The sequence below is a fragment of the Rhinatrema bivittatum genome, chromosome 5 (genome assembly GCF_901001135.1).
Source record: "Rhinatrema bivittatum chromosome 5, aRhiBiv1.1, whole genome shotgun sequence".
NCBI lineage: Eukaryota > Metazoa > Chordata > Amphibia > Gymnophiona > Rhinatrematidae > Rhinatrema > Rhinatrema bivittatum.
In genome coordinates, this window is record NC_042619.1 from 227039205 (window position 1) to 227060385 (window position 21181).

The window sequence follows — 21181 nt, forward strand, 5'->3', positions numbered from 1 at the left end:
TACAGTCCGGAGAATTGATGGACCAGAGGCAACATGGATTCACCAGGGGAAGATCCTGTCAGACAAATCTGATTGACTTTTTTGACTGGGTAACCAAGGAATTGGATCGAGGAAGAGCGCTCGATATCATATACTTGGATTTCAGCAAAGCTTTTGACACGGTTCCGCACAGGAGACTGGTGAATAAAACGAGAAGCTTGGGAGTGAGTGCCGAGGTGGTGACCTGGATTGCAAATTGGTTGACGGACAGAAGACAATGTGTGATGGTAAATGGAACCTTCTCTGAAGAGAGAGCGGTTTTAAGTGGTGTACCGCAAGGATCGGTGTTGGGACCGGTCCTGTTCAATATCTTTGTGAGCGACATTGCGGACGGGATAGAAGGCAAGGTTGGTCTTTTCGCGGATGACACTAAGATCTGCAACAGAGTGGACACGCCGGAAGGAGTGGAGAGAATGAGACGGGATCTAAGGAAACTGGAAGAGTGGTCGAAGATATGGCAGCTGAGATTCAATGCCAAGAAGTGCAAAGTCATGCATATGGGGAGTGGAAACCCGAATGAACTGTATTCGATGGGGGGGGGAAAGGCTGATGTGCACGGAGCAGGAGAGGGACCTTGGGGTGATAGTGTCTAATGATATGAAGTCTGCGAAACAATGCGACAAGGCTATAGCAAAAGCCAGAAGAATGCTGGGCTGCATAGAGAGAGGAATATCGAGTAAGAAAAGGGAAGTGATTATTCCCTTGTACAGGTCCTTGGTGAGGCCTCACCTGGAGTACTGTGTTCAGTTCTGGAGACCGTATCTACAAAAAGACAAAGACAAGATGGAAGCGGTACAGAGAAGGGCGACCAGGAAGGTGGAGGATCTTCATCGGATGACGTACGAGGAGAGATTGAAGAATCTAAATATGTACACCCTGGAGGAAAGGAGGAGCAGAGGCGATATGATACAGACTTTCAGATACTTGAAAGGTTTTAATGATCCAAAGACAACGACAAACCTTTTCCGTAGGAAAAAAATCAGCAGAACCAGGGGTCACGATTTGAAGCTCCAGGGAGGAAGATTCAGAACCAATGTTAGGAAGTATTTCTTCACGGAGAGGGTGGTGGATGCCTGGAATGCCCTTTCGGAGGATGTGGTGAAGACCAGAACTGTGAAGGACTTCAAAGGGGCGTGGGATAAACACTGTGGATCCATAAAGTCAAGAGGCCGCCAATGAAGAGTGGGTGACTCGCCAGAATGATGGCTACTGCCTGGAGACAATACCCTTATTCAATAAACGTACACATGCTTACTGTGACTCCAACATCGTTCTAGCTTCAACAGCAAGAGGAAATGTGGAATAAAGGATCTGCACTCACAAAGGGGGGAGTAGCTGGCTTGTTACGGCGGTTACTACCCCAAACCAAATAAGCCTGTTACTTCTATTTCTATGCATATACAGCATAGTTCTCTGCTTCAACGGCAGGGGAGAAGAAAAAACTGATACTTCACGCATATCCAGCATAGCTCCCTGCTTCAACGGCAGGGGAGAAGAAAAAAGGGTTCACACTCACAAAGCGGGGAGTAGCTGGCTTGTTACGGCGGTTACTACCCCAAACCAAATGTGCCTGATACTTCACTTTCGATGCATATCCAGCATGGCTCTCTGCTTCAACAGCATGGGAGAAGAATAAACTGATACCTCAAGCATATCCAGCATAGCTCCCTGCTTCAACGGCAGGGGAGAAGATAAACAACCAATAAGGGCTGTATAACATAGTCTGAGTAAAACAAATAAGCATGGGTGTAGCTTGCTTATTGCGGCGGTTACTACCCCTACTACCCCTAACTTATCAGCTAGATAACTTATCAGCTCCTCCGTCCACCTCTCTCGCCGCGATCGCTGCCACCGCGCCACTCGACCCGGACCCCAGCTGCAGGCCTGCGCAGCCGGCGCTGAAGCCCGTCGGGGCAAGGCCGACCTAAATTCACAGCACTCACCCGGGGCTCCAGCTCCGGCCACGCGGCTCGTCCCAGCCACGCGGCTCGTCCAGGCGCACCTCGTCCCAGCCACGAGGCACCTCGTCCCGGCGCACCTCCCCCAACTAAGCAGCCTATCGGGGATAGGCCGGAAAGGACGTCACCAGACGAGGTAAGCGGGGGATTTAAATCCCTGCCGCTCCTCCGTCCACCTCTCTCGCCGCGATCGCTGCCACCGCGCCACTCGACCTGGACCCCAGCTGCAGGCCTGCGCAGCCGGCGCTGAAGCCCGTCGGGGCAAGGCCGACCTAAATTCACAGCACTCACCCGGGGCTCCAGCTCCGGCCACGCGGCTCGTCCCGGCCACGCGGCTCGTCCAGGCGCACCTCGTCCCAGCCACGAGGCACCTCGTCCCGGCGCACCTCCCCCAACTAAGCAGCCTATCGGGGATAGGCCGGAAAGGACGTCACCAGACGAGGTAAGCGGGGGATTTAAATCCCTGCCGCTCCTCCGTCCACCTCTCTCGCCGCGATCGCTGCCACCGCGCCACTCGACCCGGACCCCAGCTGCAGGCCTGCGCAGCCGGCGCTGAAGCCCGTCGGGGCAAGGCCGACCTAAATTCACAGCACTCACCCGGGGCTCCAGCTCCGGCCACGCGGCTCGTCACGGCCAATCAAGGGGCCAATTAGAGGGCGGCAACAGGCCTTTAAATCCCAGGAAATCACCGGCGGCGTCGCACGCCAGGCGTCGTGTGCCCGAAGGAGCGCGACCTAAGGGGCCTGCCCCTTAGCGCGCCCCTTGGAGAGCCCCAGGGCCAGGGCCCTACCAATCTAGATTTTAAGATTTAGATGTGGAACAACGTAATACCTTCTCACCTCCGACTAAACTACCAACCTGTCACGCGGCCTCACACTTAAAGGATTACCCGCTTAGGGAGCAGAAGGTGAACATCGCAGCAGACACCAAGCACATTGGGGTAATCCCTGCCTCTCCAACACTCATCGAGTCTCTCCAGCATTCTTTCAGTCTCTACAGCATCCAACACTCATCTAGCCTCCTTCATCCAGCCTCTTCAGCACATAGACTCACCACCCAGCATCCAGCCGCACCAGCATTCCAGCATCCAGCCAGCATCCAGCCGCACCAGCCAGCATCCAGCCGCACCAGCATTCCAGCATCCAGCCAGCATCCAGCCGCACCAGCATTCCAGCATCCAGCCAGATTCCAGCCGCACCAGCATTCCTCCAGCACTCATCCTCAACCAGACTCTCCAGCACACAGACTCACCACCCAGCATCCAGCCGCACCAGCATTCCTCCAGCCTCTCCAACAACTACCCAGACTCTCCAGCCTCTAGCCTCTTCTACTTTCATCCAGACACTCCAGCATTCAGCCAATCCAGCAATCAGTCTCTCCAGCTATTACAGCACTAGAGCAACTTCTCTCGCTGCAACCCCAGTCAATTACACCACAAAGATGCTTAGCTACTCTATACCCACAATCTGGAACAAACTCAGATCACACACAAAACCTACATATCAGCACATTGTACGACAACAAAGGCTTATCCCAATAATGATATCACCAATTACACAAATCCTAGGATTCTCACTATTTACTCTAACCCTATTCAACGCTCAGTCTCTCTCCAAGAAAACGCACATCCTCAATGATTATCTTATAGAAGTCAACCCAGATATCTGTGCCATCACAGAGACATGGCTAAAACAGACAGATACCGTACTAACAAATCAGCTTCCCATACAATCTTATGACCTCTTCTCAGTCCCCAGACCCAGAAAAAGGGGTGGAGGGCTCCTTCTGGCAGTAAAAAAAGGTCTAAACATATCTTTACAATATACAAACACATCCTCTAAACTGGAATTCTCCCTCTTCAAATCTGAACAAATCCAAGTAGCTCTCGTCTACGCCCCACCAGGGAACTTGGAATCGAATCCCTCTCTCCTTATCGAGCTTGTAGCCAAACACATTAACGCTGACAAACCCGCTATAATACTGGGAGACTTTAATTTGCATGTGGACGCTTCCCCACAATCCATCAACTGCATAACAGTCCTCTCATCACTCAGTCACTTGGGTTTTACTCAAATCGTCAATAGTCCCACCCACAAGGCAGGCCATACACTGGACCTCATCTTCATTAACAACAGCTTTACCATCCACTCTAACCCCACGTGCTCACCAGTTCCCTGGTCAGACCATAGGGTCATCTACACAACACTTAAGATCAACAACCCACCACCTAAAGACTCTACCAAATCCACCATCCATTTCAGGAAACCATGTTCGCTAGATCTCCTTAATGAAAAGATATCAGAATCACTAAATCAACTAGATTTCACAGACGCAACCACAGCAACTACCTCATGGATCAATCTCAATAATAAAATTGCAGATCAAATCTGCCCAACGTCAACCAAAACCATACATCCCACATCAGACAACAGAAAACCCTGGTTTACCCCGGAACTTAAATCTCTCAAGCAAACACTAAGGAACAAAGAACAATGCTGGAGAAAAAACCCCACCACTACGACACACGCAATATACAAATCCCTCCTCAACACTTACAGGAACGCTATACTCAGGACAAAGAAAGACTTTTATGCAAAAAAAATTCACAACTTCATTTTTGACTCAAAGGCACTTTTCTCATACGTCTCCTCATTAACTAAACCATCTCCTCCCTCCATCCCAGACCACCAAGCACTCAGTAAAGCCAACGAACTCGCCAATTATTTCAAGACAAAAATCACCAACCTCACCTACTCTCTCACAACCAACAATATTCCCCCAACCTACCATCTCATATCCCCACCTCAACAAAACGTTAGTCTTGTTTCTTTTGAACCTACCTCTTCACTGGAGATAGAAATTACCCTCAAGAAAATCAAACCATCATCCCACCCATCGGATCCATTACCAACAAACCTGCTCATCTCCATACCAAACACAATCTCAAAACCAATTTCTGATATAATTAACACATCACTCTCTCAAGGCCAAGTCCCCAACCAGTTAAAATTGGCCATTCTCAAACCACTACTAAAAAAACCAAACGCCTCTCCATCAGACCCAGCGAACTTTCGACCAATCGCAAACCTACCTCTCATAGCCAAATTAATGGAGAAAACTGTTAACAAACAACTGTCAGAATATCTGGAAAATCATAACATTCTGTCTCCGGCACAATACGGATTCCGAAAACTCTTAAACACCGAATCTCTCTTACTATCACTTACGGACACAATCCTAGTCAACCTAGAGAAAAAACAATCCTATCTCCTTATTCTTCTAGATCTATCCGCTGCCTTTGATACGGTAAAACACACCATACTTATAGACCAACTAGCCAACATAGGTATCAAAGGCTCAGCTCTCAGCTGGTTTCAGTCCTTCCTAAGCAACAGATTCTATAAAGTCAGGATAAACAACAAGGAATCGCTTCCAGTTCTTTCAGATCAAGGAGTCCCTCAAGGATCTTCACTCTCACCCACCCTCTTCAATATCTATCTCCTCCCTCTTTGCCACCTGCTCTCAAACCTCAAGCTTATCCATTACCTCTACGCAGATGACATCCAAATCCTTATCCCTATTTCAGAATCCCTTCAAAAAACGATCAGCTACTGGAATGACTGTCTACAGCCAATTAAAGACTTACTCTCAAGCCTCAATTTAGTATTGAATGCCAACAAAACTGAAATGCTCATTATCTCCCAAGATCCCCTCACCATCTCTTCAAGCTCCTCTCACCCAAACTCAATTAGCAAGTTCTCACCAGACGTCAGGGATCTTGGAGCCTGGCTAGACAACAATCTAAACCTAAAAAAGTTTGTAAACAATACCGCAAAGGACTGCTTTTACAAACTGCAAGTCCTCAGAAAGCTAAAACCCCTCCTTCACTTCTCTGACTTCCGGCTAGTACTTCAATCCATCATACTATCTAAGCTCGATTATTGCAACTCCCTCCTTCTCGGTCTACCCTCAAATACCATCAAACCCTTACAAATGGTTCAAAACGCCGCTGCCAGAATACTTACAAACTCTAATAAAAGAGATCACATCACTCCAATCCTTCGTAACCTACATTGGCTTCCTATTAACCACAGGATCCTCTATAAAGTGCTCACAATTATTCACAAAGCAACATACAATCTTGCTCCGATCATATTAAGCACCCAACTCCAACCTCATACTTCATCCAGACCAATTAGAAGCGCATACAAAGGCACATTGCAAGCCCCTCAGGTAAAATCATCACTGAGCAAAAGAGCACTATCTTCAGGAGGCCCCCACCAATGGAATGCGCTCCCCCAGATCTAAGACTAGAACCAAGTCATCAGGAGTTCAAAAAAAAGCTAAAAACATGGCTTTTCCGTCAAGCCTTCCCAGATATCTAATGCTACCTAATCAAGTCTTTTAACCCAAATCATGGGTTATCTCACTGTTTTTTCCTATTACAATTTTTTTCAACTGTACCTTAATTTTTGAGCTCTTTCATCTTTGTATTTATACTTTACTCACACTCCATTTACTCTATCTCTTTTATATTTTTTTTTTTTTCTATATAATATTTATTACTACATTACTATGTTTAATTGGTTATCTATTCTATTTGTTCCATAATTTATTGTTAGTTCTATTGTTACCTGTTTTATTGTTCAACTGTTCTATGTAAAGCCCACTACTCTTTTTGGGCATTTAAAAGTTGTATGTAAACCGGATTGATTTGTAGTTCCTACAAGAACTTCGGTCTATAAAAATTAAAAATAAATAAATAAATAAATAGATATTCACTTGGATGCAGCTCCATCACTGCTTTCTACATTAATGGTGGGGGTGGAAAGGAAATAGAACCAAGAGCTAAGAGAAACAGATAAGTATGAGAGAAAAAAGTGTGTGAAGCTTGCTGGGCAGACTGGATGGGCCATTTGGTCTTCTTCTGCCGTCATTTCTATGTTTCTATGTTTCTATGTAATGCTTTCTGTTCAGATGATGGTAGATTGAAGAACGTTCGACATGCTGACTGTTCCAAATCTACTAAATCCTTTATGACCAAATCTTGAAATGTGATGATATTTGGGTCAGTCGGTCCAGGAGGGATCCAATTTGATTTCAGTTTAACTACTGACGTGTCAACAATGTTTTCATGGAAATTTGAGAAGAACCATCTAATTTGTAGATTTCTAAAGAAGCAATGTAATAAAATCCTGCTCTCAAAGGGGTCATGGAAAACAGTAGAAATGAAGGATAAACCTCTGTTCAACACTTGTTCTTCCGCCGGGGAAAGCTTGTATGATGAAAGATTAATCCCCTCTGATTCTGGTGTGTTTGCGAGTGAGTGAATGGTTTGTGCCATGTTGCATCGTCCAGTTGTCATGGGGTGTATGTTCTCCCATACGGACAGTTAGACCTTGGAGGGCACCGATTCTTTGTTTTAAAAAATCAGTGCTAACTGATTGTTGGTCTGATCAGGTGTCTGAATTGTCATCTGATCCACTCTAAGAGTTATCAGATGATGTAAACGCAACTTTCATAGATTTTGTGCCCAAGCTATCTTTGCAATGAAGCCATAGATATACTTGCGACAATTCATATCTCTAAGAAATTTGACAATTTTGTTTTTCTTGAGATCTTCTTTAAACTTGTCAATGGTCTGTTGTAGTTCACTTAATGACGATGTAAAGAATTCTAAAGAGGTCTTCTGTTTGTATTCTTCTTCAGTCACTACAATTTGTGCTCTAATCTCCTCTGTAGTGGATTTACTAAACTCAGTGATGAGAAGCATTAGATCTAACAAGCATTTGTTCAAAATCGCTGCCCATTTAGATAAAAACTCAGAATTTTCTGTGAAAATTAATGGTTCCTTATTTATGCAAAGACCTCATGGTACCATCTGCTGTTTAACATACTCCATTAATGTGACTCTATGCAATTCAGCTCTCATCGCACATTTGTGGAGACATATTAGATCCCCAAAGGAATCTGAGTGTGCTGTATATGTGGCTGAGGAACCCGAAAAAAGAGAGGATCCCTGGATAATCGATCCTACATGCTCGGTATAGTAACTAAATTCAATGATAGCACGGAGGAAGACTGAGTATATCTGCGTGCACAAGCGCCTCAAGTCTATTGCTGTCACCTTCAAACACAGCATGTTCAAGATAAGTTAAAAATATTTTTACTTACAAAAGAAAATATATTAAAAATTCTGTCACTATTGATGGTTCACATTTTCAACAGTGGGACAATTCACAGTGACCAATGATTATACTTTAGCACATCTTTATGTCAGGATTTCGAAAATATTCGTGCCTGAGAAATGCAGTATGAAGATCACTCATAACTTTTAAATTGTTAATTAGGTGATGTTTTCCAAGATATTTCATATCAGAGTGAGATTATTGCATGTTATATATCCTATTCTTTCACTCTTTGGTTCTTTGCTTATCAGGCTTGTCATATTTGGGCTTCTCAGCCTGGCGTTCCCTCTAACTTGTGCCAGCGCTGCTTGGAGGCTCAAGAATAGCCTTTGTCTGATTTTACTAAGCCTGGTTCTTCCCAGCTTGATCCGTGCCTGGGTAAAGACGTGTCAGAAGGGGCACCTGACTTTGGAACGCCCTTAACTGGTTTGTCAGTGGGGAAAGGTAGTTCAGTGGGCACAGTACAGATTCCTCCTGGTTTTGGCATGGATCCTTCTGCCTCTACTTGGGTGAAATTTTTTCAAGGATTGCAGTCCTTTTTTCAGACGCAGTCCTCGGCTCCGACTAATCTTGCCAGATCAGAGGCACAGGTGATGACCTCTCACATGCCTGGGGCTGCGGTTAAGCTTCGAAGTATACCTAGATCGGTGGCCGGTCTTCCCGATAGGGACCTGGATGGCACGGATGATGAAGCCAATCCTTACTCCCTGGATAATGGGGAAATTCCTCCGGGATTGGAACCGTATAGGACTATGTTGTGATTCTTTCATATAGATGAGTTACCAGCTCTGATTTCCCAGACACTGAAGATGTTGGGATTCCCTGGGGCTGAATCTATGTCTGAGCCAAAGAAGGATTCCATTTTGATTTCTTTGCATAAAGCCTCTTCTTTGTTCTCTGTTATGGAAGCCATTCAAGAATTGATTGATCTTGAGTAGGGCACCCTGTTAGCTAATTTCAAAGGGGGGCAAGTCTTGGAAGGACTGTACCCCCTGGATCCAGCTGCGAGAAATCAGTTATATTTTCCAAAAGTGGATGCACTTGTGTGTGCTGTTACCAAGCAGATGACTATCCCCCTATGGCCTTGAAGGATGCGCACAATAGGAGGATTGAGGCCATTCTTAAGTAAGCATTTGAAGCAGAGGCAATGACTTTGCAGTTAGCTTCTTCTTGTTCCCTGATGGCTTGCTCCTATTTACTTCTCTCTCAGAAGGTCGATTAATCTGGTGTGAATTCCAGGACAGAGATGGAGCCAGCAGCCGCCTTTTTTGGCAGTTGAGAGTTGCGATTTGGTCCACATCTTAGCCAGAGGAGTGGCTTTGGTAATAGCGGCCAGGCATCAGTTATGGCTGAGAAATTAGTCGGCTAATGCGACCTCCAAATCTAACCTTACAAAGTTGCCCTTTAAAGGCTCACTCTTGTTTTGGGTGCAAGTTGGAGAAAATGGCCAATAAGTTGGGCAAGTCTCCAGTTCCTTGGTTACCGGAGGATAAGAAGCAGATGCCACGCTCCTTTAGTATGAGAGATCTTGCTAGGGGGAACCTAGTGTTTTCGACCCTTCAGAAGAATGGCCTTTCAGAGGACTGGACTTTTCAGTAGGTCTCTGTCCTTTTGTCCCAGACAGCCCAGATGGAGCACAGGATTGGGTAGTGGAACCCCCCGAGCCTCCCAATGATGGTGTGCCGATCCACCCCCGGGAACAGAAATTAGGGGGTTGCCTCTCTCTGTTTATCAGAGGTGGGTCGAAATCATGTCAGACCAGTGAGTATGATACGAGATGGATATGCGTTGGGGTTTCGCAGTGTTCCTCGGGATGTGTACATGGTGTCTCCCTGCCATTCCCCGCAGAAGAGGCAGGCAGTGGAGTGTACATTTTCAAGGCTTCTCAGTCTGAGAGCTGTGGTTCCAGTGCCCATGTCTCAAGAAAATACGGGCCAATATTCCATTTATTTCGTTGTGCCCAAGAAGGAGGGCTTTTTCGTTCCATCATGAATCTCAAAGGGGCCAACCGTCATTTCCAGGTGACTCATTTTCTCATGGAAACCTTGTGCTCAGTGATAATTGCCGTGCAGTCAGGGGAGTTTCTGACATCCTTGGATCCGTCCAAGGCAAACCTGCATATACCCATCCGGTTAGAGCACCAATGTTTTCTGCGATTCGCGGTTTTGTGGTGTCATCATCAGTTTAAAGAGCTGCCTTTTGTTCTGGCCACCGCACCCAGAACTTTTTCCAAGGTTATGGTGGTGGTGGCGACAGAATTGAGAGAGGATGAGATTCTGCTAGATCCGTACTTTGATGACTGACTGATTCGAGCTAAGACTCTGGAAGAGAGCCTCCAGGTGTCGTGCAAGGTGATCTCCTTGTTGCAGGAGCTCAGTTGGGTGGTGAACTGGCCAAGTGCAGTCTTCAGTCATCTCAATCGCTGGAGTATCTCTGTGTTCGGTTTGACATGAAGCAGGGCAGGGTTTTCCTGCTGGAGGGTCGTATTCAGAAGTTGATTGTGCAGGTACATCTGTTGATGAACACAATATGCCCGACAGTGTGATCCTATCTACAGGTACTCGGATTGATGACGGCGACCCTGTAAATGGTGCTGTGGATGAGGGCACATATGTGTCCTCTTCAGCGCTCCCTGCTGGCTCATTTGAGCCCACAGTCTCAGGACCATTTGATTTGGCTTCACCTGCCGATGGAGGTCTGCATTCACTTACAGTGGTGGATAGAGATGGATCATCTGAAAAAAAAAGGGGGGTTCCCTAAGCTCACCGGACTGGCTAGTACTCAAGACAGATGCAAGCCTCCAGGTTTGGGGGCTCACTGTCAGGAGCTTGACGGTGCAAGGGCACTGAAGTTCAGAGGAGTCTCTCTGGAGTATCGCTTGGCTGGAAGCCAGTGCAGTCCGATTGGCATGCTGATTACAGGGTTGAGCAGTCCGAATATTGTTGGACAATGCAACAATAGTGACTTACATCAATCAGCAGGGAGGAACCAAGAGCCAGAAAGTATTGCAGGAAATAGTTCAGCTTATGGAATGGGTGGAAGTGCATCTTCAGGAGATCTCAGCCTTGCACATTGCAGGAAAAGATACTGTAGGAGCAGACTTTCTCATCAAACAGAGTTTGGATCCAGGAAACTGGGAATTATCAAAACAAGGCATTTCAGCTGATAGTGGATTCCTGGGGATTCTGTTTCTCGACCAACTAGCGACTTCTCACACTACGAAGGTTCCACATTTCTTCAGTCACAGGAGAGATCTCAAGTCCTTGGGAATCGATGCCCTTGTGCAGGAGTGGCTGTATGCCTCCCCCCCCCATGGCCCATGTTGGGCAGAGTGGTCTGGAAGATCAAGGGACATGGGGATGGTGCTTCTGGTGGCACCAGATTGGCCCAGAAGACCATGGTATGCAGATCTGTGAAGGCTTCTGGTAGACTCCCTTCTCCGGCTTCTGGAACATAGTGATCTGCTGTGGCATGGGCCTGTTATTCACCAAGGTCTGACTTGATTTTGTCTTACAGTATGGCCCTTGAGAGGGCTCGTTTGCTGAAGCATGGATATTCTACTGCGGTGATTGCCACCTTGCTGCGGGTGAGAAAGTTCTCCACTTTCTTCGCCTGTGTGCGGGTTTAGCAAGTATTTGAGGCTTGGTGTGAAGATCAGGAGGTTCTTCCTCGTTTTGTTAAGATCCCACTCATTTTGGAAATTTTGCAGGATGAATCTAATAGAGGGTTGGCACTTAATTCCTTGAAGGTACAGGTAGCGGCTCTTGTCTGTTTCAGGGGTCAGGTGAATGGTGGACTCCTGTCAGCATGTCCAGATGTGGCTTGTTTCTTGAAAGGAGTGAAACATCTTTGTCCTCCCTTGCAGTTACCGGTGCCCTTCCAGAGTCTTAATCTGGTTTTGGATTTCTTAGTGGGCCCTATCTTTCGACCGATGCGTCACCTTTCCTTGTGGTTATTGACCTTGAAAACGATGTTTCTTGTAGCAGTTTGTTTGACACGAAGAGTATCCGAGCTGCAGGCCTTGTCTTGCCGGAAGCCGTTCCTTCGAGTGACTCCCGGGGTGATACAGCTACACACTGTTCCTTCTTTTTTGCCAAAAGTGGTCTCGGATTTTCACTTAAATCAGTCCATTTCCCTGCCGTCCCTGGATAGGGAGGGAAATGCGGGGGAATGTAACCCTTGAATGTCAAGAGACATATTGTGAGGTATCTGGAGATGTCTAAACCTTTCTGAAAGACGGATCGCCTGTTTGTCCTCTATGGTGGAAGTAAACAGGGCGTGCCGGCTTCGTGGGCTGCAAGAGCTCGCTGGATTAAGGAGGTAGTCACGGCCATGTATGTTGATGCTGAGGAGCTGTTGCCTAGTCAGGTTAGGGCTCATTCCACTAGGGTTCAGGAAGTATCATGGGCAGCAGTTAGGTTGTTTTCTCCTGTCGACATTTGCTGAGCTGGGATGTGGTCCATCTTACACACTTTTTCCAGGTTTTATCGTCTGAATGTGCAGGCCTGGGAGGACGCAGCCTCTGCACGTGTGATTTTGACTGGACGGTGGGCAATCTCCCTCCCTGTTCGGGAGTGGCTTTGGTACATCCTACTTGTTCTGGATCCACCTGTCTAAACGCTAAGAAATTACTACTTACCTGATAATTTCCGTTTTTTAGTATAGATAGGTGAATATAGAACAAGTGAGTGATGAACTAGCAGATGGAGATGGAGCAAAACTGACATCACAGTATATATACCTTTGCAGTGACATCAGCCTGCCAGAATTCTCTGCAAAAGCCAATTGTGGATAGACTAACAAAACTCGATTAATTACAGATAACCATTCCAGAACTCAGCCAACAGGAAACACTGAGCTCAAAGAACATATTAAAACTGGTCTAGGGACTGGATTAACACATACCAGTAACCCCTGGAAACATGCAGCCACGCAGGAGGACAATAGCACAACCTGCCATCAGCCAAGGGCGGGAAGGTGGATCCACCTGTCTATAGTAAAGAAAAGGAAATTATCAGGAAAACAGTAATTTCTTATTTCTCAGGGGTTTAAATGGTCTGCAGTAACTGGGGGGAGTGCAGACTATCACACCTGGGGAGTTCGGAGGACCTAACTGTTAACTGGGTGAACTGATGGATGAACTGGTGAAACTGGTAATGGCGTGGACGCATGCCCCTATTAAAATTTCCTGACTTACATGTTAGAAGCGGTATTTATGCGCCTAGGTGTGCATCCACTTAAAATTGGGCACATATATATGTGCACAGTCAGGCTATTTTATATGTGCGCATATACGTACGCAAGTTATAAAATGGCTGCATATTTGGGTGCATGCCGACGCATATGCGCCAAAGAGAATCTGCATGCCGGTTTGAAAGTTACTGTAAATATCTAGTTTCTGCTCTTAATTATTCTGAAGGATCTCAGCGGGCAGAAGCCAGTGATACCATTATTTCTCGTCAAGAAAGCACTAGTACCTTGGTTTTAAACAGTGATGTCACAAACCCTGGCCTGCGATATCTTTCAGGATTTTGACTTAAAGCTATATGCAAATGTTTAGGCACCCTTGGTCAAATTGAATGTTTCAGTGAACAGAAACTGACACAATCTCCACATGATACAAAGTTAAATAAGTCTTTCTGCAATTTAATGCAAAATGACTATTTGCTGATTTTAACACATTGTAAATAATAAAACAGAACTATGGCATGTGCAAAAGTTTGGATACTCTTCCAGTTGAGTAATTACTACTTGTTTAGAAAAGTTGTTAATAAGGCCTAAAAAGTTGATTGACTCATTGGGCCTTCAATTAGTAAGGTGAAGACATTCCTGTTCATATCCAGATCAGTCCAGACAAGTGGATTTTGCATCCCTACCAGTAGATGGAGGCAGAGAACACAAATTTTGAGACACTGCTACATATCCGAGAGTGCCACCTGCACTCCCTCAGTATTTCTCTGTCTCCAGGAGATGGTAGAGGTGCAAACCTGCAGTTCTGGCTAAAAGTTAAATTTTGGAGATAGTGAAAAGGTTTTGTTTTTTTTTTACTTTGAGAAGTTGTATTAGCTCCCCAAGGTGCTAGGTTTCTTTGTGGGACATCCCTTGAGTTGAGCCGGGTGACTGGGGGGTTGGAAACTCCTGGCTGCCATAGCCTTCTGCTTCTGGAGGCCTTGATAACTAGGGGACTGGCTCCCTCTTTGCCTCCGACATCTCCTTCTGCCAGCCGCTGCTCAGGGAATAACCCTTTTCTTCTTGTAAATTAAGTTTAAAAAAAAAGAGGGAGAGAGAGAAGATAAAGTAAAGGGGAAACATAGAGCAGGAATTCCTAGGCTGGGAGATTCAGTCTGCAGCTTGGAACTTGGGGCGGTCGGCCAGCGGGAGCTGCTGGGGCCCGCAGGAGGGAGAGGTAGAGCAGTCTGCAGCTTGTTTATTTTCCCCGGCGGGGAAATCTTGTCTGTCAGGCAAGGTCTGCTTGAGTGTTGCTCGGGCTGCTGTGCGCCGCTTGGGCCACCACGATCGCGCGGCTCAGTGCAGATCAGCGCGGCAGCCAAGTGGTGCGGCCTACTTTAGGTCAGTGCACTCTGGCCGCATTGAGTTTGGTGTCCGCATGACTAATGGCGCCTAAGCTGCACATGGCAGCTTGCAGGGCCTGCGGGCTCTGGTTGGCCCGCCTTAATATCCACTCTTTCTGCATCAGCTGTGCATTAGTGAGGAGGGAACCTCTGCGGGTCGCTCAAACGAGAGGAGGGCCTCTCGATCTTCGGGAGTCGTGGCTGCAGCCTGGGGGGGGGGGGGGCCTGCTGTTTGTCACGCCTGCGGGGAATCGCATCCAAGGGACTCCATCCTGCCAGGAACCCACTCCCGGCTGATCAGCTTCTGCATCTTCTTAGGCAACGGAAAGGCACTGGGAGGACCACACAGCCCATCTAGGACCGGATTCACTCCCTCATTGTCAGACTCTTCCTGAGTCATCTTAACCCCCAATTCTTCCAACACTGAGGGATGAGAGGATGCAGTTCTTCCTTTTTAAGCAGATGGTCTGCTCGCGGGTCATCCCCCTCTGTCACGGGACCCTCATCTGGATCAGGATCATCCTTGCTCGCAACAGGATCAGGATTCTGACCCCCATCCAGGTCCACGTCTGGGTCTGCCCCATGTGGTGAGGCAGGATCGTCCTGCATCTCATCCGAGTCATCCAGATCTCTGGGGTCACCCTCAGCACCTGCATGCGGCAACCCCAGGCGCTTAAACAGATCTCCAGAACTTCCCACTGATGCCATCCTTGGTCTCTTGGAAGGGACACTTGACCGCTTCTCTCTGGATCTCTTCAGCACTCTTCTTAGCCAGAAAGGCTCTGTGCAACAGAAGGGGCTGAGGAGAGGATCAGGAGGGGGAAGCAGCCTCGGATGACAGTCTCCTCATGCACAAGACCGAGGATCTGAAGGAGTTTTCTCTGGAGTTTGTCCTTCCAGTTTATACCACTCCCTCCTGCCCTCCTCCCTCTTAAGACCCTATCCAAGTGCTTTCATGCCTATGCTCTCCCTCTTGCCCTCTCCTCTCCTCCCTGTGACTCCTCCTCTGCCCCTTTCTGAGTGCTGATCTCTGACCCCCAACATGGCCATAATACTCCCACATGCAGCAGGTTTTCCCTAAATGTCAGGCCAGCTGGACAGCCAGAGCTTTCTTTCTCCCACTGGAATCCATTATTGGAAGAGTTTCATCTTCCTTTTTCATTATAGGGGGAAGCCAGGGACAGTCTTTCGTGGTGGCTTATTCACACCAAACTCGAGCATGGTGTGGAATAGAAGGTTCTGAATTGGGTAATAGTCACCACCAATGCAAGCCTCTCCAGATGGAGTGTGGTATGTCAAGATCAGTTAGCGAAGGGCCAGTGATCGAAACAGGAGGCTTCATGGTCTATCAGTTGGTTAGAGATGAGAGCGGTGCATTTCACATTGCTTGCCTTTCTGCTACGGTTACCCAGCCATCTAGTATGGATCCTATTGGACAATGCGATGACGGTGGCCTACAGCTGTCAAGGCAGAACCAAGAATTAGGCAGTAGATTGAGAGGCCTGGGAGTTGATTTTCTGGGCAGAGCAGCACTTGGAGTGGCTGGTGGCATCTCACATTACCAGGGTGGACAGTGTTCAGGTGGATTTTCTCAGTCAGATAACGTTAGACCCTGGGGATTGGGAACTGTCAGAGGCAGTAATGTGTCTCATTCATGGAAGATGGGAGTATCCCCATATCGGCTTAATGGCAACCAAAGAGAACACCAAGGTATCGTGGCTTTACAGCCACTGAAGAGAACTCAGTATGGAAGGAATTGATGCTCTGGTTCTGCCATGAACTCGAGGGAATCTTCTTTATGTCTTCCCTCCGTGGCCTCTGGTGGACAAGGGATTACAGCAGATAGAGAAACATCCGGGCAATGTGATTCTGGTAGCTCCAGACTGGTCACATCGACCATGGTTCCCAAATCTGATCAACATGGCCATAGCCAGGCCACTGAGGTTCAGACATCGGTCGACTCTTCTCCATAAGGGCCCAATATATTTGGGTCAGGCAGCTCACTTCTATCGCGCAGCTTCGCTTCTGAAAGGAGACGACTGAAACGGAGGGGATATTCCGAAGCAGTTATTTCCACTTTATTGCAGGCTAGGTGACCTTTTACATCCTTGGTTGTAAGTGCAAATTTGGAATGTCTTCGAGTCCTGGTCTGCTGGTGACGAAGTGCAGCCTCAGCCTGTTCAGGCTATGGTGTCACATATTTTGGCTTTTTTACAGGAAGGTTCTGGTCAAGGGACTGGCCTTTAACTCTCTGAGAGTCCAGGTAACGACATTGCATTATCTCCGGGGTAAGGTGCAATGTTATCCTCGTTCCGCACTCTGAATGTATACAGTTCCTTCGGGGAGCTAAGAACTTGTGTCCTCAGCTGCGGAACATTTTTCCGTCTTGGAATCTGAATCTAGTCCTTAGAGGATTGTGTGAGGCTTAGTTGGAACCACTAAAGAGGGCTATATTTAAAGATTTGACTCTTAAAATGGTTTTCTTGGAGGCTATTTGTACAGCCAGGAGAATTTCAGAGCTCCAGGCACTGTTGTATCGAGATCCCTTCCTACAGATGTCGGATTTGGTGTATCTTTAAGCAAGGTGCCTTTTGTTCTGTCTAAGGTAGTCTCAGCATTCCATCTTAGACAGTGGAATTTCCAGCTTTTCTGGATTTGGATTCCTCTACGCCTCATGCAGGGGACCTTAGGCTCTTATATGGGAGGCGTGCATTATTGAGGTATCTAATTGTCACTAATGATTTCTGTTGATCGAATCACCTCTTTGTACTGTGGAGTAGTCCAAAGAAGGGACGTAAGTCATCTAAGGCTACAATTGCACTGTAGCTGAAGGAAGTGATTGAGTCAAACTTACATTTCTAAAAGGCGTCCAGTGCTAGGAGGTTTAGGGGCGCACTTGATGTGTTCTCAGGCGACTTCCTGGGCTGAGTCACAATAGGTGTTTCCACATGAATTTTGCAGGGTGGCTACTGGGAAGTCTCGTTGCACACTTTTTCTAGGCTTTATCGCTTGGATGTTGGGGCTCCAGTTTCCATGTGCTTTGGTGAGGTGTTGTATGAGCTGAACTCTCCAGATCCCACCCGAGTTAAGGAGAGCTTAGGTACAGCCAGGAGTTTAGACTGATCTGGATATGTACAGCGAAAGGAAAATTGGTTCTTATTAACTTTTGTTCCTGTAATATCACAGATCACTCCAGAGACCCGCCCATTTACTGAGGGGGGAGAGTCTGGTGCTCGTACTGTTGCTTTGTATATAGTGTGGAGTTGTTGGAGATTTTCAGGCTGATCGCTTATGTTAAATTTGGGAAATGAGTTTTCCATTGTCTTCCTCTGGCTCGTTGAAGTGGCGTGAGTTTGCTTAGAATTTTGATTGTTGCTGTCATCTTGGCTTGGGTTCAAGTCAGTACTGAGGGACTGCAGATGGCATACTGGGTTATGTACATTGTCAGTGAAACTTTTTCTGTCTCCATCTGCTGGTAGGGAGGCAAAACCCAGGAGTCTGGACTGATCTGTGGTACTACAGGAACAAAAATTAGCAGGTAAGAACCAGTTTTCCTACTCTCCGGTGGTGGTAGTATGACAAGTTGTTTGACAGTGTATACTGAAGAATCTAGGAGCTCTGAGTCGATCTGTATGACAAACACTTCTGCCTCCTCTCATTTATATGTTTAAAATATTCAGACTATCCATATAGTTTAGCATCCCAACTCTGCAGCCGATCAATACAAGTTTACTCATTGTACACGGACCTTAAATTAATTCCAGTATGTACCTAGATCTTCATCCAAACCAGACTTGGCTCAAAAAAAGTCTTATTCATTTTCTTTAATATCATTTTTTCGTTATTCCCCATTATTTGATCCAAGTTCTACGCCCTGTTCTATGTAATCGCATTCTTACATGCTTGTTACCATTATAATGTAAACCGAGATGATATGTAATATTTTTACATGAATCCCGGTATATAAAAATGTTAAATAAATAGAGAGATGTGAGCACAGTTTAGAGTGTGATGTATTCATACTCTGCTTGTCTCTTTCCTCATCAGAATGGGGCACTGGGGCATGTGGTTTCCTTTGTATTAATTGGCAGCAGTATTTTTAGGCTGCATGAGTTACTTTATTAGAACAAAACATCAGCTTGCCCATGTCATGCCATGTGGATATGATCCGGAGTCTGTGGTTATTGTTGTTTATTTCCCAGGCCTGCATGTGTTGATTCATGTACATTCATAATTTCAGTGGTATTATTTCACTCTATTGTAACCAAAGATCACTGCTCTGTTCTTGTTAACCATAACTGCAGATTGCTTTTGTGTGTAAAAATCACTTGAGAGCTAGAGTTTAAAAGACGGCCAGTGCTCTCTATGTCTTACTGTGATCTGTTTAAAAGAGCACAAATCTGCTTGCTTCACCCAGGGGCCACAGCAGATTGTGTGTGAAAAGATCCCTCTCTGTGTGCTCTGTGATCCTAATGTTGTGTTTTGTTATCATGCCTACACAAACAGGTGCCTGGCATAAATCTCCCTGTCGGCCAGCTGGCTTATTTCTTCTCTGCGATCCTCATCAGTGGAGTCATCCATGAAATCGGCCATGGGGTGGCAGCTATTAGGTAAACATACCATTTTTTTTCTACTGGTTTTTATTTTTTAACTTTTTATTCATATGCAAACAAAATAAATTGTGGAGCATACACGTCATAAGAAGACCATGAACAATATGGATTACAACAGAGAATACAAGTATAGTCACGATTATAATTCAGAAAATGGAAAATTTCTGGGAGACTTCAAGCCCATAACAGTACAATTCGTCATGTGTTAAAAAACCTGCAGCGACCAAAGATAAACTGTGTGTTGAAGAGATCTGCAGCTCTTACCCCGTCAGGGTTTGAGAGGAATCAGTGTAACAATGGGATCATTATTCATTGAGAATTTAGTGCATGAAACACAGTCACTATTGAAAGTGAAAATCCATCTGAGAGTGCAAGTGGAGTTTATTCCGGCAGCCAAGGAATACAAAGAAAAGAAAGCATAGCATGACATTCATGTTTTTAGAGCTGCTGGGTTACATCACTTTTCCATCATTTATACTTTTCTAGGAACTTTGCCACCATTCCAAAGTGCAGCTATCACTAATTTGCAGTTAACACAAACCTGGCTTTTTAATACCAGAAGGCACATGAATCAGATTTTTGTGTAGTTTGTATTATATGTAACAGTGTTCAAAGTAGATAGTTATTTCAAAGCAGATTCAATAATTTATTTATTTATTTATTTTTAATTTTTATATACCGATGTTCCTGTAAAATATACATATCACACCGGTGTACAAGAAAGAAACTGTCGCCTCGATGGCGTTTTACATTGAAACATTTAACAATTTACAAATTAACAATTAAACAGTAACCTTTAACAGTTAACAATTTACAGCGGCATGAAGAGGATCTTAGTGGAACTTAAAGTGTACATTCATGAATTATAGTACTAATACTAAATACTAATAGTACTATACTAATAGTACTAATACTAAATAATGATTTAACACAAGCCATGTTGTTCCTGTTCAATCCCAGATCAGTCCAGACAAGTGAGTTTTGCATCCCTACCAGCAGATGGAAGTGGAGAGCAAAAAGATTGAGGAACTGCTACATAACCAAGAGTGCCACCTGCAGCCCCTCAGTATTTCTCTGTCTCCAGCAGATGATAGAGGTGCAAACCTGCAGTTCTGACAGAAAATTAAATTTTTTGGAGATAGTGAAAGGTTTTTGGTTTCAAGAAATTGGAGTAGCTCCCCAAGGTGCTAGGTACCTTTTCTGGACCATTCCTCGGGTTGAGCCGGGCGACCAGCGGGTTGGAAACTCCTGAATGCTGTAGCCTTCTGCTTCCGGAGGCCTTGATAGCCAGGGGACAGGCTCCCTCTCCTGATCAGAGAACAGCATCTGGCAGGAGGAGGCCTTAGAGGCAGAAAGTATTCTGCTTGTTATTGTGTGTAAATTAAGTTTAAAAAAAAAAAAAAGAAAAGTAGAGGAAGAAAGCCTAGGCAGGAGATTCAGTCTGCGGCTCGGTAACCCGGGTGGCCAGCAAGCGGGAACTGCCAGGGTCTGCAGGAGGGAGAGGAAGAGGAGCCCGCAGTTTTTGTCCCTCAGGCTTCTACCGGGCACTCAGCTCCGTACATTCGGCGTGTTTGGAGGCTGGAGTGGCTTATGTGGGAGATGCTCTGTATGATTTGGTGCGTACGTCCGCTAGGAGCATGGTCTTGGCAGTGGCTGCATGCAGACTTTGTGATTGCACACTTGGTTGGCGGACATGTGGTCCAAGTCCCAGTTGTGTAATGTTCCTTTTAAAGAGAAGCTTTTGACTGGGAGGATTTGGATCAGTTGATGAAGTCTTAGGGGAAGTCCAAAGGGAACAGGTTGCTTAAGGA

General features: G+C 46.1%; 1 protein-coding gene across 1 annotated transcript in view; it reads left to right on the top strand.

The window, feature by feature from the left end:
* MBTPS2 (membrane bound transcription factor peptidase, site 2) overlaps positions 1-21181 on the top strand; it is a 94186-nt gene that overhangs the window by 22718 nt on the left and 50287 nt on the right. Inside the window, 1 exon segment of the mRNA XM_029603397.1 lies at positions 19264-19367. Within this exon segment, the coding sequence (XP_029459257.1) occupies positions 19264-19367 (104 nt within the window).